Genomic DNA, 23,825 nt, shown 5'->3' with positions numbered 1-23,825 from the left:
TACTTTCTTTAACATGGGGAAAATTATATATGATGGAAAAAAAATCAATGAAAATATTGCTAATGACTAATGTGTCTCTATCATAAATAGTTTTTCCTAGAAGAGGGGGGCGGAAAAGCCCAGAAACCTGTTCTGATTGTAGTTTATAGACTGCAAGTATAAATGTATAATGACTTATGTTCACCATTAAAAGCATGCACATCTCGCAGTCAGAGCTTCAAGAGCTTTAACATGATTGCCATATTTACGGGTGCTGTAAATCAGATAGTCATTTTACAGAAACATGAGAAAAGACAACCAAAAACATTTTCAAAAGTGCCTTTAAAAACAAGACTTGGGCTCATAAGTCATATAAGCGCTTTTGAAAATTTTACTCAAAGTCTGTGTCCCGTAGGGATGATGACAAGGGATGAGACAGTACATAATAGTTTACAGTAACAATGTAAGAATTCACTCTTGGCCTGAGTATATCTTGTGGTTCTGATGCAAGCTTTGCATTTTTTTCCCAGTGAAGTGTAACACTTGTAAACAACAAAGCAGAAATGAATGTTACGGAAGGTTTTAAAGGATAGGAGTAGGAGGGAGGGTGGATTGTTAAATGGGTTTATCTTAGTTTTAGATTTTCAGCTATTGTTTTTTGAAATAGGCACATGCCATCAGTGGATCCCCATTGTCTTTCCTCTTTTAGGCTCTAGTCCTGCAGTGAGCTCCCTGTGGTGTCAGGGTTCATCCACACTGAGCTCATTGAAAATGAGGACCTTATAATTCATTCTGAAAAATAAAGGTGCAAAGAAATTGCACAGACCATGCTGCAACATAGACAAAAACCTTAAATCTTCAGAAAATGTAGTCAATCCCTGACCTCCGGCCTAGTGATTTTGCAGTTGTTCTTTCTCCACCATTTTGCATTGTAAATGAAAACAAACCTCTAGACAAGCTTCGAACAAAGTTCTATTCAAATTTACAACATATTGTAATTTTCTTTTGATTGTATTTTTTAAAAAACATTAAATTGCGGCAGCATATCTGCCTTACCTATGTTTTGTCTTTTGTGCCAAACTGTTTTGCTCAAATAAAGTTAAATTATCGTATGATTCATTTAAATCAAAATATGATGCTTTGTGTTTTTGTCTGGCTGAACAAGAAGCCAGATTTAAACTACATTCGTTCATATTAGTTGTTACTGCCAAGGTATGTTTTTTGTTTTCTTGTTTTGGGGGGAAGGGTGTGTGGCAACAACTATGAGAGGGTATAATAAATAATCTTAGCACTCTCATAGCATTTTTTTTGTTCAAAATACTTTAACTGGATTTTGATTAATGTTTGTTATCTTCAGGACAGATTTCAGAGTAAATTCTCCCTTTTTATAGATAGGAATGTTTATGGGATTGTATTTCAAAGCCTTTCAAATCTCACTTACTTAAGAACGGATATACCGGGTTAGACCAAAGGTCCATCTACCCTACTATCCTGTCTTCAGACAGCGGCCAATACCAGGTACCCCATAAGGAATGAACAGAACAGGTAATCAGTGATCCGCTCCTTGTCGCGCCCTTGTTCCTACTTGGAAGGAACCATCTTCGCAGTCTGTATTCAGTTGAAAGCAGTTTAAAAATCTTTCCCCCTACATGATGAAGGGTTTTCATGGGTCATTTTCAAACTCTCACACTATTAGGGTGAGGGAGTCGAAGGAACACAAGGCTGTTTGTGAAGGGAACAGCAGCTGCTGGACGCCATTCTGATCGGGGCTGCCAGGGCCATGTGGGCAAACACATGGATCCGGACGGTCGCAGGCTTACTACGCACGTGTGTGTCGCTGTGTTGGCCCTCGTGGTTCCTGAAGGGGGAAGGCAAAGGCGAGTCCGCCTGCGCGTGAGCAAGTGCTTAGTCCAGCCCAGGGGGCCCAGCCAGCAGCACATGCTAGACCGGCAAGCGGCGCCCGGGCTCTCCCGGCCACGGCAACTTTGTGTGCAGCGCCCCCGGCCGGCGCAGCCATGCTGCAGTGTGCCAGGCGGTGGCTGAGCCTGCAAGTGCTGGGAAGGGAGAGTCGGGCGCTGCCCGCGCGAGAGGGGCCGGGGAAGCCCGGGTTGGTGCCGCAATGCGGGAGGAGGCGGGCGAGCTGGTGCCGGGCGCTGCTGGGCAGGGGAGTGTTTGAGGCTAGCGATCGCTTAGGGGTCCCACGCACCCGGGAGCAGGGTGCGCCTCCTCTGCCTTCAGCCCATCGCCTCCGGTCGGTCCGGGCGCTGTGTTCCGGCTCGCTCCGGGATGGAGGTGGGGCCGAGTCGGAAGAGCAGGTCACTGCCGGTGCATCGCCTGTAGCCGACTCCCCCCCGGCGGCTGCATCGCAGGCGGACCCGGGTCAGCTGCCAAGGAGCCGGAGGAGACGAGCCTGGGAAAGGGCCCTGTCGCCTCTGGAAAGAGTGAGCCGACTGATACCCGAGGAGTTGCTCTCGGAAGAGATCAGGGACATACGGCGCGCAGACCTGGGGGAAACAAGGCAGGCGGACAGCAGTGAAAACAGCGACTCTCACCTCCCGCTGCCTGCTGCCAGTAGGTCTCCCCCCGCACAGCTGCAGAGGGATGAAGACAAGACGCCTGTTGACACCCATAACACATCGGCTAAAGATGTGCCTTTCCAAGCCGGGGACTTGATTTTAGCAGAGTTTCGCAGAAAAACCTACACAGAGTTTAAACATATGCGTAACCTGACAGCTGTCGGGAAATTGAATAGCAACTGGGGAGCTATTAGCCACCTGGAGATAATAGGCAAGCTACCGGGCCAAATGTTTAGGACTTCTAATGGGTTTCAGTTCCTGATAAGGAGACCAGCCTTAGAAGATTTTGTGCTTTTGATGAAGAGAGGACCTACTATTTCATATCCAAAGGTAAGGCAGCGTTGCGTGGGTTGTCAGTTGTTGCAATGGATGTTTCCACAACTGATCAACTTTAACTTAAAAACTGGTTTAAATAGAAGCTGTTGATGATTATTGGTTTTTAAATGGCAGGACCACCCCAGTTCACCCAGCTACAAGATGGGTACCAGAACCATTGGGTTAGGCTGGTGAGCCATGGATTTAGGGAATCACAGACTATCAGGGTTGTACGGGACCTCAGGAGGTCATCTAGTCCAACCCCAAAGCAGGACCAATCCCCAGACAGATTTTTGCCTCAGATCCCTACCTGGTCCCAGGGAGGATTGAACTCACAACCCTGGGTTTAGCAGGCCAATGCTCAAACCAGGAACTTTGATTAGATGTACAGTTCCAGTCTTTAGGCTCTGGGAGATGCTTTGGATTTCTATTAAACAGCCCTTCACATATAAAAGTTTGGGTAGTCCTAATTTAAAACCTTTTTAGAGATGTAGTCTCAGAGTCTTTTGTTGTTAATTTGCATATCCAAGCATTTTCAGTTTAGGGAAACAGCAATACAATTTACTTTTAGACAGCTTCCTTCCTACTAAACAGTCCGTGTTTTACAGTGGGATATTTTAGCTTTTACATTACAATCATAATTTGCCACTTGTGTTTTACTATATTAAGGAGTCCTATCATTCCTGTATTAGTAAATTACTTCTTTCTATTAATATTTGCTTTGTTGATCTGAATAGCTGCAGGAGCTTCAGGTGGCTTATGCAAGTGCATAGTGATTTTCGGAGATGTAGCATACCCACAGTTCCTGTTGATTTCTATGGAACCTAAAAGTGCTCAGCACTACTGAAAATCAGGCTGCTGCTTTAAGCAATATCCTAACATATTTCTGTTTGAATATACAGTATAGAAGTATTGGTATTTTATTTCTCTTTTAACCCTTAGGATATTAGTGCAATGCTGATGATGATGGATATCAACCAAGGAGACACTGTGGTGGAAACTGGTACTGGGTCTGGTGGGATGAGCTTGTTTCTATCAAGAGCAGGTAAAAGACCCTAGATTTAGCAAATAGAGGAGTTTATTTCAGAAGCAACACAGAAATATTGGTATAACAAGTGCTACTTTTCCATTAATCAAAAAAACTCTCTATGTCCACTTTCAGGATTTGCTGTGGCTTTTCAGATTTATATATGCTGTTTACCTAGGGTGAAATTTAGCACTGTGCAGAGAGCCAGCACATAGCCTGTAAGTTATTTAGGCTGCATTTTGATGTCATAAGGTGTACAGGCCTTGTGCTGATGCTCTGTATGGGGTTGAATTTCATTCCATATTTTTATCATTGGTATTCTTGTATTGCCTTTCTAGCCTCTTTCTTGCTATTCGTGGGTTACTCTTTCCTCACCCCTGTTTGTGTGTAGGTAAGTAGACTGCATCGCTGAAGTCGTGATCATAGTGGAGGAGCAGCTCTGCTATTAAGGTTGAGACTTGCTTATGCCATGTCTACACTACAGTAACAACACAGAGTCCGGTGGCACCTTAAATTTAATTTAAGGTGCCATTGAACTCGTTGTTTTTGTGAACACAGACTAACACAGCTACCCCCGATACTTGACACCATTCACTACAGTGCTGTAGCGTAGATGCTTCCTACATTGATGGGAAGGGGTTTTTTCACTGATGTAATTAATCTACCTCTTTGAGAGGCACTAGCTAGGCCGATGGAAGAATTCTTCCATCAACCTAGCTGCATCTACAGTGGGGGTTAGGTTGACCAAACTATGTGTCACAGGGCAGGAATATGAAGCTGAAATGGCAGTGGTGGAGCCAGGATGATATGGGAGGAACTAGTTGCCACCTTTGTGCTGGCTCTGATGCCATTTGCAGAGTCCCAGCTACAACAGATACTTTATTTTCTGGGATAGGCTTGATGAAGTCCCCTGCATTAGGAATGATAAACCAAGTCTGCACCAGGCACTGAGAACAGGTATGTGTGGCACAGAAACTCACTGCTGAGATCAGGGTGAGGCATAGTCAGTGCATGGCCCAGTATACAATGCAGAGACTGTATTGGGGAGCTGAGAACAGGAGTGCTTAGCACTTACAGTGCTGAGAACCAGCAAGCTTGACATAGGCCCACAAGAGCTGACAGATAAGGAGGGCAGGATGAGAACATGCTTTGAGAGGAATGGAACAATAAACTCCCATGGTTTCAGGCTGTATCATCTCTACCATGGGGTGTTCTCATTCAGCTCAGAACATTTCTTCGAGATGAATGGGCTACTTCACACCTCCCTGAGCTTCCCCTGGGGAAGATGGAAGTGTAGAACCCGTTCCCTATACACTAGATCCAGGTTTGAGGTAGGGATTCTGGACCTCTATTCTTCTCCCACTTCTGTATGCATTCCTCACAGCCTTCTGTCCTCAAAATTTACCAGAGGCATGTCGTTTTCTTTCTACAATTTCTCAATGAATAACGAATCATCCTCAAAGTGGTCTTTGCTCTCTAGGAACTCATGTACTGACAGAACAGAACCATAATGGGGGGAACGTTGGGCACCTTCCTATCCAGTGCCGTACCTGGTAATGGCCAGAAAGTGGAACCTTTGATTCCTTCACCCCTTCCCTACAAATATCCCCACATTCCTCCCAAATGCTTCTCTATGGCTGCTCCACCAGGCTGGGAGAAGGAGCTCCTTTGCTCCCCTTCCCTCACTTGGAGAAGAAACCCAGAACTCCCCACCTCCTCTGTGCTGCTTCCAATAGTAGAAAAGGGGCTCCACAGGCTCCCCTTCCCCCACAATTGCTGTTGCTCCTATGGAAAAGGGGATGTCAGAGCTGTGCAGGGGAATGGGGAGAGAAGGGAATCAGAGTTGTGTAATGTTGGCACAAAGCTTAAGTGGTCCATAGACACCTTGTGTTGGCCCTCTACACAGAGGTGAATTTCAGCAAGTGAGTCATGTTTCTGTTACTGTGAATGTAAAACCAATTCTGATTTAGGCACTAGAAATGAATGCGTGTCCGTGTTTATCTTTCCCAAACTCCTGTATCTGCTACAGAGCGAGTTAATTGAAGGACAGGGTGCTGGTTGAGGCTGCTGTTTCACTCCTGGAGACCTGCACTCTGATATGGGTCACAAGTGAAAATAAGTGTATTGGGTTTCACTGTAGTCTCTTTGGCCACTGCTTTAATCTCATCCCAATGTTAGGCATAACTGAGGCTATGCCCTGCAGTTGCTGCACTGTAACTCCTGCATGTGGATGCTGCGGGCATAAACTAAAAGGTTCCTAGTTCTCATTAATGTAATCCTATCTGAAGAGGACTACATTAATGTGCATTGGAAACCTTTTGGTTTGTGCCCGCAGCATCTGCCCTGGAGAGATACAGCGCATAACTTTATTGCAGCCGTGTAGTCGAGCCCATACCATTGTTGGCAGCATTAGCAGAGAGATCAGAGACTGAAAGGACCATAGATATTGAATTCTTCTCTTATTGCTAGAGATGCTCTCTCCAGGTGAGGATTGAGACAAATGGTTCTGCCAGCCTCTGCTGTATCTATTCATAGAGCAGACAAATTTCAGCCTCCAAAATGTTAATCTGGCATTTTTTACATGCACAGGATCACTTAAATTTGAACAAAAATAAATTGTAGTTGATTATCTTTTATATAATAACTTGTTAGGGTGAGAAAGGGGAGACAATTTAGACTAACCCGTTCTGTTATTTACTTAGATGTTTTTAACCTGTTAACTTGAATCAGGAAAAAAAAATAGTAAATTTAGTGTGTTTCATTTGCTTTAAGTTGGGCCTCGAGGACGTGTTATAAGTTATGAAATCCGAAAAGATCACCATGCTGTAGCGAAGAAGAATTACAGGCGTTGGCGTGATGCATGGGGAATAGGACATGCAGAAGAGTGGCCAGATAACGTGGATTTCATTAATAAGGATATTTTAACAGCTGCTGAGGATATGAAATCTATAACATTTGATGCAGTAAGTCTTTAGTAGAAAACTCCCTACCTTAAAGAGAGTGGCATCTGATTTTTTTTTCTGATTAAATGAAAAGGAATTTTCTTATCCTCTCCATTGTGGGTTTCCCACCTCTAGCCTAAGCATAAACTATAAAGAAACAACCAAGCCTCTGTTAGCAGGGATGGACAAATCCCATCTCCCATTGTCAGCAAGTGTCTTTGAAGGTCTGATGGTGCATCATCCTCAAAAGAAACACTGATATGTCCATACATTCACTCCTTTCTGTCTTATAGGGAAAAGCATACTTTGTCCGTCTCCATTTGCAATAGTACAGTTGTGAGGGGAAATAGATATTTCCACTGCTGAACTAGGCATATACTTTGTATATATTAAGTTCAAGAAAAATTGCAGACTTATTTGTGCTATAACTGTGTTATATTAAAAAAAAACCACACTTTTATATCACCTGTTTTCCATAAACAAACTCATTGTTTTCTGCTTTTGTTGACTTGGAGAAACTGATTTATGTCTATTCAGTCTGCTTAATAATTATCTTGTTCTTCTATAGGTAGCTTTGGATATGCTTAACCCTCAGATTGCTTTGCCTGTTGTGTATCCAAATCTTAAGCAGGGTGGTGTATGTGCTGTATACCTAGCAAAGTAAGTATTAAAACCTGACATTTATAAACTTGTTTCATTCAGACATCAAATAACTGTAGTTTTGTTAAGAATGTCTTTATGTATAATAGATTTTAAATACAAAATGATTATTTTTTGTAACAGTTTTCTACATCTGTTGTTCCTGTAATACTCTATGAGCTGCTCTCAGTATAAGTCCTGCAGTCCTTACTTAGGCAAAATTCCCATTGGGGTCAGGGGGAGTTTTACCTGAATAATGTCTGCAGGATAATTGCCCACATTCTTCTGTGCAGTATTCAGATTTGTTGTTGGTTTATACTAAAACTGATGGCTTTGTCTTCACCAAGAAGTGAAGAGCACAGTGCAGTGCACAGGTCCAGGACTAGCAGTTGTATAAAAGGATCTCAAAATAGAAAAATGTAACACCATATCTCTTCCATTTCTCTGAAAGTATCACACAGGTTATTGATCTGTTGGAAGGAATACGGACCTGCCATCTCTCTCTCTTATGTGAAAGGATTGTTGAGGTGACTCACAAAGATTGGTTGGTACTCCCTGCTAAGCAGAAGGATGGTAGGTTAGTCTCAAGAGTGGAACCTCAACAAATTGTTGATGAGGAACTTCAACCGAAAGAAGGTGAAGAGCTTCCTATTCGGGATCAATCAGTAGTTGGAGAAAGTGACGATGTTGGTAAGGAGCTACCCTGAATTAGATATATATTGGACTAGGACAGTGTTTTTCAAACTGGGGTCACCGCTTGTGTAGTGAAAGCCCCTGGCGGGCTGGGCCGGTTTGTTTACCTGCCGCGTCTGCAGTCTGGCCGATCGCGGCTCCCACTGGCCACAGTTCGCCCCTCCAGGCCAGTGGGAGCTGTTGGAAGTGGTGGCTAGCACATCCCTGGGCCTGCGCCGCTTCCAGCAGCTCCTATTGGCCTGGAGCGGCGAACCGCGGCCAGTGGGAGCCGCAGTCGGCTGGACCTGTGGACGCAGCAGGTAAACAAGCCAGCCCGGCCCGCCAGGGGCTTTCCTTACACAAGTGGCGTCCCAAGTTTGGGAAACATTGGACTAGGAAGCTAATGTAAATTTTCCCCCCTTTGAAGAGAGATTCTCCCTCACCACATCTGTTTTGAACTAGATGTAATTCAGAGAAGTCTGCCACCATTTCACACACACTTTCTCTCCCAAATAATCTGCTTACATCACTTCAGATGTACATATGTCCTCCACATCTATGAGCCAAAGTTATCAGCTTGTGATGTATGCAAGTGCCATTGGTTCATACTGGCATCTACTGGTTTTCTAACTCCTTTCCAAAAGCATTGCTGTTGCATGATGCAAAAGTATTAGCCCATGCTTACCAGACAGAAACTTGGTGGTGGTGTAGTTGGCTTGAAGTATAACTTTTTTCTGTAGTCTGAAAGCTGCAAATCTGGGTCTTTAAACATGAAATATAAACAAACAGTTTTTTGTTACTTTTATCATAAAAAATTGAGGCTGAGGGTTTTTTTGAGAGCTAAAAATGTAATCACGTAAAATACCATTTTCTGTTTTTCAGACACCTTATCTACTCACCCCTAGCTCTTGTACTACTTCCTATAAAAAATACTGGGAGTAGTGAAGCTGAAAGTCTGGGTTGTGGAGAACAGGTTTAGCACCCAAGTCCTTCCCTACAAATGAACTTTTTCTGGCTACAATCAATATTTTTTGGGAAGCCCTTTCCTAAATTTTGATTGGCAGCTATATTAATGGTAAATATAAATGTAAATGAGATGGTCTTTTAATAAATCCAATTGCAAATTAAGTAAATAAATTCTAATTGGCAGCTCAATCATGCTGCTGAGTGAAATTTTTTAAACTTGAATTCAGGAACTGTTGTCTTAGGGTAGCTCCCATATTCAGACTGTTGCTGCTTTATGGTCCATTATGATTATGGTGTGTTTTTGGGACTGCATGTGGCAGACTTTAACCAAAAACAGGATGCTTTGTCTGCAAGCTGCAGCTCTGGCAAATTCAGACAGTACAGCTCATTCTAGCTATAGGTTTGTGAATATAGCAGAAGAGGCTGTCTATACTGATGGATGGCTCCAGAGCAGCCTGCTAGGAGTGGATTAACAAAAGAGAGGAAAGCAAGATGTTAGAGATTAGTATTTAGACATAAAATACTCTCCTTTTTTTTTCACCTGCCAAGAAATAAATATTTTTTTATTTTAATTCAGCAGAATCACTTTCTGATTATGTCAAACCATATGGTTCACTGCCTTACATTGCTAGACCTTACCCTTGGCAAACTGGTCACACAGGTAAGAAATGTTTGGGAAATGTTTTTATAATCTTAAGATTTGTTAAATAGTATTGTATATTTTGCAAACATTCGCTCTTTCTAAACTAGTATTTTATCATTGACATAATGAGTTGATATAACTTATAGTAATTATCTATTAAATGCACACTGAGGTTCCTGTGGCAATAATATTTTTTTTCCCTCTAACTAGCATTTCTCATCAAGCTGAGGAAATATAAAGTGGCATATCCAGACACTGCTCCAGATGGCAGCTGCTAATTTGAGTACTGTACTTTGCCAGAATAAAATTAAATGTTGTAAATGGCTGTTTAATTTTGTAGACTTGTGAATTGTTTAAAATTACTACTTTGATTTATATTGAATGTACATTTTTATATTCCATGCACAATCTAAAGAAGGGACACTAATGAAATAGTGAACTATGGTACAGCTATGCAATACTGTTAGAAACAAACATTTTATAATTGATCTTGCAATGAGTTTGGTATTCTGAGCTATATCTGATAACTCTGGTCAAACATTTCATTCTTCATTTCCTGTAAACCAGTCCATGGATTTGTCCTGATTCATGCAGCTAATCTTTCTCTCTTTGGTGAATAGACTGTTGCAATCTACCAGAAATTAAAAAGAAAGAAAGGAAAAAAAAAAATTGTTTACATAAGGTAAGAGTACAATAGACCAAACTGCATTCTGCTACAGATGCAATTCCTGTTTGCATTGTTATGTACCAATCAATACTGATCACCTTTGCTAGGAGCAAAATATGTTTGCATAATTCTACATCGAGTCAATAGGAAATGCAATTCATGGAATTTTGGCCCTATTATCTATATTTATTTACTACAAGGCACTGTTTACACAAAGAAAAAGACCAGTTAATGACAAGATTTTTCTTGCTATACCTTTGTCAATCAGGGCTGAAGATTGTTTGGCCGATAGTGGTCAGATCATTTTCAACATCATTACAGAAAGCATGTCTACTATTTGTTAGAGGGAGAAGAGAAGGCATGGTACTGTGGACAAAGCATAGGACTGAAGAGTCAGGAGTTCTAGTTTTAATCCCATCCCTGTAACACACTTCTTATGTAGTTTTGGAAAAATCTGTGCCTGAGTTTCTCCCTATTTAAAATGGATATGCTAAAACTTCTCTACCCTATGGGGTATTCTGAGGTTGAAAGGGAAACCATCCACAAGGACACCGTGAACCTGACTATATACAAAGTGCTATCAAATGCATGAAGTAAATTAACTAATTTTTTTCCTAATCTCTTTCCTATATAGTAATCTTAACTCTTATCTGTAACAGTAGTAAGTTTTAAAAAATTGGGACAGAAGTGTGATTATAGTCTCAAATTGGAGGCTTTGTGTAAGTGCAAAGTATTTTAATAGTGAGCTGAACCTGTGATATGTTCTGCTGGACTCGTCTGCTTAATTCCTTTTCTGTTATAAATATCACACAACTGAAAAACTTTCAATGTTTAAAAAGCCCCTTAGAATTGGAACAGTTTATGGAAAATATCAAAACAATAAGTATAACACTCTGTAGGATTCCTAATGCCAACATTTCAATCCCATTTGCACTAATGGAAAAATGGATATTAAAGATAATTTATTATGTTTCCAATTTTTATTTAGATAAATTAATCCCATGCCTTCAAAGATGTATGCATGTATTTAATGTTTCACACTGTGTAGTGCCCAGTGGTTAAGCATATGTTTAAATTTTGGTAGATTTCAGCCTTATACATTTTCATAAAATGAATCTACCAAAAGATAATCATCTAAAGCATGATCCAGTCTTAATACTTAATTTAAAAATGAACAAAGACCTCCTTTATATGGTGGAGACTTCTCAGATACAATAAAAGCTATCTAAGATTTTAGGGTGGGAGGTGGGTTAGAAAAAAACAATTGATTTAATGAGTGATCAGGTTCAGAATATATATGATAGAGAGCTGCACTGGTTTTTGTTTGTTTGTTTTTTTAAACCCTGAACTTGTGTTGCTCACAATAGTAATCTTAAAACTCAAATAAACATAATTTATTCTTATTGTTGCTTCTAACAAACAGGAAATGTTAAAGGAATTTTCAGAATTAATGTGAGAACTTAATAGTGGACAACTTCTTGCTCATAGTAGTATATATTCATCAACAGTCCACTGAAGTCAGTGAGTAGCTATGAATAAAAGTTAACAGGATTTGTCAACTCCCCAGAAGAGTTAGAATTGAGAACAGTTAAAGAGACAAGGATAATTTCCACAGACCTAGAACATTTTTAGTTCATTCAGTCACAGAGTGTTTAGATTAGTACTAACAAGAAAGGGTAATTTACAACAAAAGTCATAAAAATAGTCTGTTACTGTGATAGTAAATTTCGTCTAACAAGACTTCAGAATAGTTTGGTGAAATAAAACATAACTGTGAGGGGAGGGATAGCTCAGTGGTTTGAGCATTGGCTTCCTAAACCCAGGGTTGTGAGCCCAGTCCTTGAGGGAGCCACTTACGGAACTGGGGTAAAAATCTATCTGGGGATTGGTCCTGCTTTGAGCAGGGGGTTGGACTAGATGACCTCCTGTGGTCCCTTCCAACCCTATGATTCTACAAGTATGTAAAGAACCCTGGAAAGAACTCAGAATAGTTTTGCAAAAGAGGCCTTAAGATAAAACATTAGCTGTTCAAACAGACAGATGCACTTTCTGATACTGAAACATCTGAGACTTGTCTCCTAAGGGTTTACTCAAAATATACTCATTTATTTTACCAAGAATAGCACACAATCTGGATAGAGTTCTGGTTACAAATGGGATTGTTAACTGGCTGCACAACACTGCTAAATCCTTGGAGGTCAAGAAAATTGATTTAATAAATGTTCACAATTCAAAACTAAAACATGCTTGGCATTAATTAGCACATTTGTTGGTAGTGTCTGTCTAGGTGTCTATATGGCCCCCATTCCCATAAATCTGAGTCTTAGTAGAGTGTCCAAGGATTTAATAGGCATGAAGACTACACTGTGGTCTTATTACTAGAAAAGCTTCATCACACTGCTCTGCCAGTGTTTCTCCAGGTTAGAGATAAGCAACCTTGTCAGGGCAGCTAAAAGAGCTTTTATTGCTGCTATTTATGCTATCCGAATTCTGTAGATAAATAAAGCAATGGAGATTCTAGTCTTTCACAAGCACTACATTCATTCTTTCCAAAACTAACATGCAAGTGGAATAGGAAGTGGCTTGTTTCTCACTTTATGTCAAGCTTTTGGTTAAGTGAGAGACTTCTTACATATAGAGCAAGGGAAAAGCAGAGCTCAATCCTGCAGCAGGGATGTGTGCTTTAGAAATGCTGATATATTAGATGTGCAAGACAAGTGGTTCTCAAACTTTTGTACTAGTGACCCCTTTCAAATAGAAAGCCTCTGAGTGCGACCGCCCCCTTCTAAATTAAAAACATTTTTATATATTTAACACCATTATAAATGCAGGAGGCAAAGGGGGTTTGGGGTCGAGGCTGACAGCTTGCAACATCCTGCCCCCATGTAATAACCTCATGACCACCTGAGGGGTCCCAACCCCCAGTTTGAGACCCCCTGTGCTGTACAGATACAGCAGATTCCAAGTTAATAAATATATACCTAAACTAAGTAAATGAAAGCGACTTACAATACTAAACTGTACCTTGGGAATAACAGCAAGGAGAAGGATCAACTAGCATTTTTTCAACTGGGAAAGTGTCCTTCAATTCCTGAGATACATGTTGCTCCATGATCTCCAAAGTCCCAGTGGATGAAGAAGATGAGGATGATAATCCCAGTCCTACAAATCTTCCTTTCTTACCACAAAGCGAACAATCTGCTGGTGTGGCACTTGGTCCACGGGGCAGCTGCACTTCATCTTTGCTGTAATTTCTGACAGCCCCACTGTGATGCATGGAACGTTCTCGCTGCCATATGTAATGTGATGGAGCAATAGCCATTACCTAGATTAGAAAAATCTTTATGTATAGAACCAGTGTAAGAAAAACAATAAGCAAATACTGGACAACTGAAATGAAGAGAAACCAATTTCTATTTTTAAGTATATGTTTGTCCTGGAAGATGGAACCTCTGTATGAAACTGAACGTTACGGTGGAAAGAACAAGTTTCAAAATACCGCCTCTGTGCAAAAATTATTTGGTGATGCAATAATCACTTTAATTTCTAATTGATGTAGGGATTCAAGGAAGAAAAGCTACATTCAGTTTCCATCATATCTGTGTCTGAGAAATACACATCATTGGTTTAGAATGGTAGGGCACTTAGAAGTGCTCTGTGCTGGCTGAACCACTCTGGATGACTTAATTAAAATGTCCTTAACTTTACAGTTTGACAAAGTCTTGTGCCGTTCCACTTATCCAATGTAAACCCCATCATGCTTTCCAACAATTGATGATGCCATAGTTTCAGTATGGAACCTCCTTACAGAAAAAATTGTTTGAGGAAACAAAAATAATTCCCCAAACAATCTTAAATCTGGTATCAGTTCTCACTGTGCTAGGCTGTAACTGTGCAGTTTCACAATATTTAATGGAAATAGATAAGCTCCCATCTTTTCCAAAACCAAACAGAAAATGTATTTCACTACTTTCTGCAGTTCAATCCCACATGTCATAACGGGGCCCTTCCTGACAGTAGGAATAAATCCAGCCAGAGAATACTGAGGAATAGTATTTATCAGGTTGATTTTTTTTCCTTTTCTGTTAAGCTTAGGTTTGAAAAACAGAATGAAATAATGCAAAAGCAATTAATGGGTTGTTAAAACACCTTTAATTTTTAGAAATAAAGGGTAAAATCCTGGTCTTACTGAAGTCAAATGGAGTTTTGCTGTTGAGTTCACTTGGGCCAGGATTTCATCCAAAGTATTGAACTTTTATCTAATAATTGAAATTGACAATTTTCTAAGTAGTTTGAAAAATGAAATAATTCTAAACTGAATGAGGTGACTTGCATAAACAGTTTCCTCTTTGCTGCAAATTCCTTCATTCAGGACCAACAGTAAATAGGGTATCTGTATAAGACACAAAAAGAACAAGAGTACTTGTGGCACCTTAGAGACTAACAAATTTATTTCAGCATAAGCTTTTGTGGACTACAGCTCACTTGGACTCTGGTCATCAAAAACTCATGCAGCAACTTTGGTAGTGAATGCTCAGTGGCACAATGTAAAACTTTCCAAGGTGGACTGGCTATGTGAGCAAATTTTTAAAAATTTGGATATGGAGTTTGAAACAGGGGTTTATTGAGTTTACCCTAAAAACAGAGGCCTGGATCCACAAAGGTAGCTAGGCATGAAACCCCAGACTTAGGCACCCAATGGCTTCAGTCCCAGTTTTTGGCTCTACTGCAATCCACAAAACTCCTACCAAGCCCTGTCGGAGCCTAAACTCATTCAGCATCTAAGTTTTCAGGGTAGAAGTTCCCAAGGTGTCTAAGTTTCTGCCTCTGGGCATGCACACTGCTACCTCACTCTAGGTATCCAGGCACCTGTCTCCCACCTAAGTGCCAGAGCAATTCACAAGCTTGGGGAAGATATGCATTCATCCCCCTAAATCATCTGAGGGGCCCAATCCAGAAGGTGTGCTCATGGGCCCCATACCAAATCAGGTCCCATTCAAAATCTGTTCAGAGGTGGTGGTAGTGGTGCCTGGCTTATAACATTTATCTCAGTGGTAAGAGCACCCAGTGGGAGTCTCAGGTTCAATTCTTCCCTCTGCCAGAGTGGGAGAAAAGAGACTGGAGAGCCCTGTTCAAATCCCATCTTCCCTTTTGGCAGAAGGGGGAATTGAACCTGGGTTTCCCACAGCCCAGGTGAGTGCTATAACCACTGCAATAAACATTAGAAGATAAGTGGCACTATCTCCTTCTCCTCTGGCTGTTTTGTGTAGAGTGAGGCAGGTGCCTAACATTCCTGCAAAAAACTATTTAGATACTTAAGACACGTGGCTCTAGGAGACAGGTTCCTATATATGGATTGCTAGGAAGAGATAGGTGTGTCCCTGAGGCCTAGATTTAGGCACTTATATAAATATACATGGAGCTATACCTATCTCATAGAACTGGAAGGGACCTTGAAGGGTCATTAAGTCCAGTCTAGTCCCCTGCCTTCACTAGCAGGACCAAGTACTGTCCCTGATGGATTCTTGCCCCAGATCCCTAAATGGCCCCCTCAAGGGTTGAGATCACAACCCTGGGTTTAGCAGGCCAATGCTCAAACCACCAAACTATCCCTGCCCCCCTTAGTTCCATGACACCATTTTGCATACCCCTCTTATTGGCTCACATAGGCAGCTCCCCACCTAATATGATGGCTTTTGTAGATCGTATTTAAGGCACCTAACTCTTCCCATTCATTATATAGGGACCCTAGGCACCTAATTTAGACTTTGTGGATTATGGTGGTATTTCTGTGGTTTTATAGGCACCTAGAAGTTAGGTGCCACAGTGCTCACAGTTGCAAGCCTAAGTCCCTTCCTGAATCCAGGCCAGAGTTCCTAAGAATGCATATTAAATGCAAAGGAAAATAATCCATTTAAAAACAGAATAGGCAAATCATTAAATTTCAGGTGCTTTTTTCCCCTTAATCCCTGGTTTATCAATACATTTCTGTTAAAGACAATGTATCTAATATATATCAGACCAGATCCTCAACTGGTGTAAATAGCTCAAGAATTGAATGCATGAAAAGCCTGCCTACCTCTTCACAGCAACGTCTGCTTACAATAGCCCTGTAGTCAATTCTACCCCAGAGCTGGTCTCTTAACTTTAAGAAGTTAGGGAAAAGCTTCCGCCAGGTTTTTCCCAATGCCCATGGAAAAATTTCATACTTTGACTCTTCATCATCTTCTTCAACTGTATTTGCAAGATACCTACAAAAATGTATATTAAGGATCTCCAACCACGAGTCACCACATCACATGATTTTAACTTTACACACCTTTAAAATAATTCCTGACTTCCACTAGTTTGGGGAAATTTTCTACCAAATTTTAGACTTCTCCCAGGATAAAAGGAATTTTCTGGTTTACTTCAATCCATTAATACAAACATATATGAAACAGCATAACAACTGGCTTTGTGCTAAAGTTCACTGGATGGGCACATACATTAAATATAATCCAGTTTCACTACTTTGCCAAATCAACAGGGCATCCTCACATTAAAATGAATACTTTTTGATTGACTCCTTAGGATATGAGGCACAAATACATTGTCTGAGGTATAAAAGTTTAAAGAAAATGTCAGTGATAGATCTGCTTTAAAACTAAGGCCTTACAGGCCTTGTCTACGTGTGAAAATTGTACTTCCTAAACCAAGTCTGTTTAGAAACCAGGAAGCAAAAAATATTCAACATTAATAAAGCAGCAAAATAAATAAAAACATACAATAGGTACAACACCATTTTTAAGGGGAACTCACTTTTTTAACATCCACATTTCTCCGTTCTTTCAGAAAATATTTCTTGTTCCTTGGTTTTGTCCCTCCTACCTTCCCCCCCGCCCCCGACCACAGGCAAATATTGTTACCTCCTATCTAGAGCCACAAACCCACCACAATCAGCTATTAGTACAGCTTGCTAAAGGGTCGTGAAAGTTTAGCAGCCCAGACACAAAAGTCCAGGTTCACAAAAGGAACAAGGCACTTAACTCCCCACTTTAGATTCTTAAGTGAAAAATTTAGGCACCAGTGAGGTCCTTAAAACCCATGGTTCAGCAGCTGCTTAACCCAATAAACATCTAAATTCACTCAGCATCTAAATTTTCACTGTAAAAGTCCTCTACGTGCCTACATTTCTGCCTCTGGGCATGCGTGCTGCTGCCTCACTCTAGGGTGTCCAGACACCTATCTAATGCCTAAGCTCCGGTGAGATCCTCTAACCAGGTAAAGATAAGTGTTCCTCTGCCTATCTCACCTTCAGGGCCCGATCTGGCAGATGTCATCAAAGCATGCCTATTGGGTTGGGGCTCATACAAACCGAGGAGGCAGCAGAGATGGCAGCACCTCCTTTCAGCCTAGTGGGATTATAACACTCACTCGGGATATGGGAGACTTGGGTTGCATTCTCCCCTCTGCCTGATCAGGTGAAAGGATTTAAATTGGAATTTCCCATCTCCCAAAGGAGTGTCTTAGCCACTGGCCTAGGGGATATTCTGATATTCAGTTTCTTCTGTTGCAGCTGTCCATTTTGGATAAATTTTAAATAGTCATTAGGCCAGAAAGAGAGTGAGAATGATTCTATAGCCTGGAGGATAAGCCACTAATGTGGGAGACCCAGAATTGAGTCCCCCTGCTCCAGTAACTGTTGCCATCTTTGCCACTTAGTTTCACACACATTTGCTGACAGCAGAGACATGGAGAGACACAGGAAAAATGGGTTCAATTCCAGGCTCTGGAAGGGAGTGTGCTCTAGATTCAGGCACAGACTGTTCTGCCCCTTTCCCTGAAATTTGATCCCTTCTGTCCTGTCTGTCTCCTCCCCACCACTGGATCCTTGTTGCCAAGGGAAAAAAGACGGTGACATGGAAGAGGTGAACCTCTCAACCACTCTGGAACGTCTGCAGCGGCGACAAATCAAGGAGCTGTGCACTAGCTTCGCCCCATTGTTCTCAGCCACCCCAGGATGGACTGAACGGGCATACCACTCCATTGACACAGGTAATGCTCACCCCATTAGAACCCCATCCTACCGGGTGTCTCCTCATGCCCAAGCTGCTATAGAACAGGAGATCCAGAACATGCTACAGATGGGTATAATCCGCTCATCTACCAGTGCATGGGCATCTCCAGTGGTTCTGGTACACAAACCAGATGGAGAAATACGCTTTTGCGTGGACTACCGTAAGCTAAATGCAGTAACTTGTCCGGACAACTATCCAATGCCACGCACCGATGAGCTATTGGAGAAGTTGGGACGTGCCCAGTTCATCTCTACAATAGACTTAACCAAGGGGTACTGGCAAGTACCGCTAGATGAACCTGCCAAGGAGAGGTCAGCATTTGTCACCCATGCGGGGGTATATGAATTCAATGTCCTTCCTTTCGGGCTTCGAAATGCACCCGCCACCTTCCAGAGGCGGGTAGATGGTCTACTAGCAGGACTGGGAGAATATGCAGTTGCCTACCTCGATGATGTGGCCATTTTTTCAGACTCGGCCCGAACACCTACTACACCTGGAAAAGGACTTTGAGCGCATCAGGCAGGCCGGACTAACTGTTAAGGCCAAAAAGTGTCAAATAGGCCAAAACAGAGTGACTTACCTGGGGCACCAGGTGGGTCGAGGAACCATAAACCCCCTACAGGCCAAGGTGGATGCTATCCAAAGGTGGCCTGTCCCAAGGTCAAAGAAACAGGTCCAATCCTTCTTAGGCTTGGCCGGGTACTACAGGCGATTTGTACCACACTACAGCCAAATTGCTGCGCCACTGACCGACCTGACCAAAAAGACCCAGCCAAATGCAGTTAACTGGACTGATGAGTGTCAAAAGGCCTTTACCCAACTTAAGGCGACGCTCATGTCTGACCCTGTGCTCAGGGCCCCGAACTTTAATAAGCCATTCCTAGTAACCACGGATGCATCTAAGCGTGGTATAGGAGCAGTTCTCATGCAGGAAGGACCGGATCACAACTTCCATCCTGTCGTGTTTCTCAGCAAGAAACTGTCTGAGAGGGAAAGTCACTGGTCAGTCAGTAAAAAGAAATGCTACACCATTGTGTAGGCCCTGAAAAAGCTACGCCCATATGTTTGGGGACGGCGGTTCCAGCTACAAACTGACCATGCTGCGCTAAAGTGGCTTCATCCTGCCAAGGGGAACAACAAGAAACTTCTTCGTTGGAGTTTAGCTCTATTCACTCTGTCTATCCAATCCAGTCTCCACTCCTCAGGTTTCTTATCCTAGTCTCCTTACCCAGACAGTCCCAGCTGTCCCCAGGGCCGCCCAGAGGCGGGGAGCAAGTGGGGCAATTTGCCCCGGGCCCCGCAGGGTCCCCGCGAGCCACTCCGGGTTTTCGGCAGCACTTCCGCAGTGGGCCCTTCACTCACTCCGGGTCTTTGGTGGCGGGTCCTTCAGTGCAGCCGAAGACTTGGAGTGAGTGAAGGACCCATTGCTGAAGTGCTGCCGAAGCCTCGGAGTGCCGCCTGGTGAGTACAAGCACCACAAAGAGCAGGAAAAAAAAGCCGTGATCGGTGGCACTTAGGGTGCTCTACCGCTGTCACTTCATTCTTCGGCGGCGGGTCCTTCCCTCCGAGAGGGACCCGCCGCTGAATTGCCGCCGAAGACCTGGCCCTGCCCCAGGCCCCCTGAATCCTCTGGGTGGCCCTGGCTGTCCCCCATCCGGCCCCAACTCCTTGTCCCCAGTCCCCATGCCCCGGCAATCCAAGTTCCCCCTTACAGCTCCTGAACCAGTCTCTCCCTCCTCCCCATTGTATCCAAGTTTCAGTCTCCCTCCAAGGATCAGTCTCCCTCTCCACCTGTCCCTGATTACTTTTCCCAGTTTCTTTTCTCCTTCCACACCCTAGCTCGTTCTCTTTGGTTCCCAATCTCCTTGCCCAGCCAGTCCTCATCTCACACCTTCAACTCTCAGTCACAGTTTCTCTCCCTGCTCCAATTCCAGTCTCATGAGACTCCTTGTCCCAACCTACTCCTTTCCCTCTCCCAGGTCTGGTTTGTCTACTCTGCATTTGAATCAGACATCTTTCTCCATGCTGCCTGGGTCCCAATTGTAATAAAGACGCAGTGGTGGGGAAAAGCACAGTAAGAACACAGAAGAGACAGACTCCCTTCCTCTCAGTTCCAGTGCCCATTCCTGCCCTCAAGCCAGGAGGAGCCATTATAGGGAAAGTTGTTCTGAGACTCTGCACCATGCTCAGTTGCTCTGTGGGGATGGTGTAGGTGCAGTCGCAGTCTTGTCAGCTAGGAGCTGTGAGAATCTTCAGCTTGCTTCATGAGTAAGAATTTTTGGAGATTACAGCTGCTAACACTGAAGAAGTGTCTACTGAACAACATGTATGAACTGCAGTTTTTAAAGGCTTATAATTTGGTCATATTTGGGCAGATTGTCACAGGAATAGCAAAAGGCACTCCCTTAATACAAAGGCAATCCCCCTGCCAAATTTCAAGTCCCTGCTTCAAAGTCTGGGGGCGCTATTCAAAGAAAAGATCTCAAGTAGTTTTTAACCTGGGCAAATTAATGGATTTTTCTCTATCCTGCTCATATGGGGAAGGGTTGTGATGTGAAACCTCTCCCCATAAGAATCCTAATTTATAAATCAAAATTATGAATGGAATAAACACAGAACTAAATCAATGAAAAACATGTTATAATTCAACCAAATATTTAAAGAATACTTACAGAGCAACAAAGAAATTAAGTCTGGTGTGCTCATTTATACTGAAGCTAGCCCTCTTGAAATAAACAAAAGTCATTGCCAAAAGATACTGTTAGAAAAACAAAAAATATTAAAATACAACATTAGTATTTTTTGGTTTTATATATAAAATTTCCTAAAAGGACGTAACATCTTTTAAATCTGTTTCTGACATCACCACAAGATTATATTTTATTAATTTCCCACACTCAGAAAAGCATAAATTGTTTCCTATGTTACTTTGCCAGAAGCTGTGTGAATACATTAGAAAGCAGAATATGGTTTATTTTCATATTACAATATCAAGTCATTAAAAGTAAAAGGCGCAAAAAGTGGCCTATTCACCAAAACGATACCAAATTTACCTTATCTGCAATTTTACAGCAGCAGTCCATCCACAGGAAATCTTGAATTAGATCATCATCTGCAACAAAAAAACAGTGGTGATATTTCAACTGAAAAAAATGATCTTTTTTTAATTGGGTGGGGAAGGGAGGAAGCATTTGTTTCTACAGATATAGATACAGATGGGCATTTTATCAAGCCAAAGAAAAAAAGATTGGCTGGACTGATCAGTAAGGAGCAGAGCGGCTGACAGAAGAGATATGTTAGGCTTAGAAAAAAATCTAAACAAAAGCAAAAAGAGAAGCCATAACAAAGGCAAAATGGAGAACACAAAGAACCAAATTCTCTGTTAACATTAGTGAGTGCAACTCAACTGAAAGTCACTGTATGGTGTTTTTCTGTTTATTTTATTCCCTGCACTCTTAACGGGTTGTATATAATTTGCATTGTAATTTACAATTATTTCTGATTAACCACACAGTTTTGAGAGTGTAGAGATTCTGTCTGACAACCATTAGTAAGCAAAACAAATTTGATGGCTTGGCTAATCAATGTACCACTTTTAATAACCATTCTGCAAATATGAAAATTTACTGTAATTGGCTACTATAAATTCTCTACTCTGATTGACTCAATATTTTCAAGTCAGCATTAAAACAGCTTTCCTCTATTTCTCACTCTTTTCAGTTGAAGCAGAAAAAAACAAAAATTATATGGAAGGGAGAAAAATGCTAATTTCTCCAAACACCTTTCTTCCTTCTACATTCATTTCACTTTCCACCATACATAACTACAAGGCTTTTCTTCCCACAATAATGTATTTGCTTACATTGGTGGGAAATTTAGCCTCTTTCAGATCTGTTCAGAAACATAATGTAAAACAAATGTATATTGGCAAAGAGAGCCTTGCTGACATCTAGGGTGGGATCGGGATGAAGGAAGAAATAAAAGGGAGAGAAAGGAAATGATATGTGTAGGAAGGGCCAAATGATTTTTGTTTTATCTTTAAGCAGTGTATTTTTCAGCAGTTTGACAGCCCTTTTGTAGTTATTTTTATTTAAAATGTAAATATTTATACATTGAAATATAACAGTTGTGGTGGAGGAATGGGAGTGTTTTCAGTTAACTGAGGAATAATATTCAGCCACTTCAGCGCAAGATATGGCTGTTAACGTATGCATGAGAAGCACTCTCAAGTTATATTTAGAAAACATAATTGCTTATAAAAAGTATTTGTGTTCAATCAACACATTTTACTCCAAATGTATAATTGTTAACCTACCAAATAGTTTAAAGAAAGCAGTCATTTCCTGACGCTGAATAACCAGACATGCACCTTTTGGACGTTTAGACTTATTACTGTGCACATCTTTTTCACAATTTTCCTGACTGTCTTTAAAAATAGGACGTTTTAGACTAATAGATTTATTTTGCTGGTGTGATCTAGATGCACTTGACTTTATATGAACAGTGACAGTGCGAGGTGTCTGACAGACCAGATTATGTCTCATTTTTGTATTGAAGATTCCTGTTAAAATAAAAAAAGACAATATTAACAATAGAGATGATTATATAGATAAGTTGTAAAATAAAAGGCACCAATAAATCTTTTTTCTATATCCATTTTGGTGTCAAGAGAAACCATAGATATAACAAAAAATTCATACACAACTGCTTTGCAGACTCCCTCTCTGTAACTGTATTATTTAGCTTAAGCATTTTCATGTATAGTTTGTATGGAAGATGAAATACAGAACAGTTGTATTGTACTAACATAAGTCCCAATCCTGCAAACACTAATGTAAACAACTTTACATATGAGTAGTCCCACTGAACTCAGTGTGGCAATTCACATGCATAAAGTTACTCGGGTATAAGTATTCGCATGATTGGGGCCATGATGTGTTATAATGAGCAATATAATGCACATTTTATTTTTGCTTTTTTGTACCACTCAGATTGCATGGTCATCCTGTGAAAATAAAATAATAGTTGGCATTAAAGTGCCCATAGTCAAAGATTCTCTCTACATTATATGAAGTTTTATGATAAATATTTTCCCTGTAGGTCATCTGTATTAAACTGTGCAATATGAGATTTTACTAGATAAGTATTGTGTGTATTAAAGATTGGAATTGGAAACTTGATTTTTTACATGCAATTATAAATATGTGCTCATGAATGCTAGAGATATATTAACTTGTATACAGATTTGTCAATACATTTTGCAACTAGAATCTAGACTGAAATCAGCAATTTAACTTCTATAGGTTAACAAACAATTTCAGCTGGATGCTACCTACCTG

General features: G+C 41.4%; 2 protein-coding genes across 3 annotated transcripts; one reads left to right on the top strand and one right to left on the bottom strand.

Moving 5' to 3' along the window:
* Positions 1-1,888: 1,888 nt before the first annotated feature.
* Positions 1,889-10,296, top strand: TRMT61B (tRNA methyltransferase 61B). 2 transcript variants are annotated; one of them, XM_030557332.1, is made up of 7 exons: positions 1,889-2,885; positions 3,813-3,915; positions 6,670-6,860; positions 7,408-7,499; positions 7,930-8,168; positions 9,697-9,777; positions 9,970-10,296. In XM_030557332.1, the coding sequence occupies exons 1-7, from the start codon at positions 1,995-1,997 to the stop codon at positions 10,035-10,037; spliced, it is 1,665 nt and encodes a 554-aa protein (XP_030413192.1). In that variant the 5' UTR covers positions 1,889-1,994; the 3' UTR covers positions 10,038-10,296. The 2 variants fall into 2 exon arrangements, with proteins under 2 accessions (XP_030413192.1, XP_030413190.1); XM_030557330.1 differs by having other exon boundaries at positions 9,694-9,777; positions 9,970-10,295.
* Positions 10,288-23,603, bottom strand: SPDYA (speedy/RINGO cell cycle regulator family member A). Its single transcript, XM_030557333.1, has 6 exons — positions 22,802-23,603; positions 21,540-21,598; positions 21,159-21,244; positions 16,506-16,677; positions 13,451-13,751; positions 10,288-10,390 (listed from the first exon to the last, which is right to left on the bottom strand). The coding sequence occupies exons 1-6, from the start codon at positions 23,028-23,030 to the stop codon at positions 10,302-10,304; spliced, it is 936 nt and encodes a 311-aa protein (XP_030413193.1). The 5' UTR covers positions 23,031-23,603; the 3' UTR covers positions 10,288-10,301.
* Positions 23,604-23,825: the final 222 nt, after the last annotated feature.

This window comes from Gopherus evgoodei, chromosome 3, assembly GCF_007399415.2.
Source record: "Gopherus evgoodei ecotype Sinaloan lineage chromosome 3, rGopEvg1_v1.p, whole genome shotgun sequence".
NCBI classification, from domain to species: domain Eukaryota; kingdom Metazoa; phylum Chordata; order Testudines; family Testudinidae; genus Gopherus; species Gopherus evgoodei.
The sequence above is the reverse complement of the archived record's forward strand: the minus strand, read 5'-3'. Positions and strand labels throughout refer to the sequence as shown.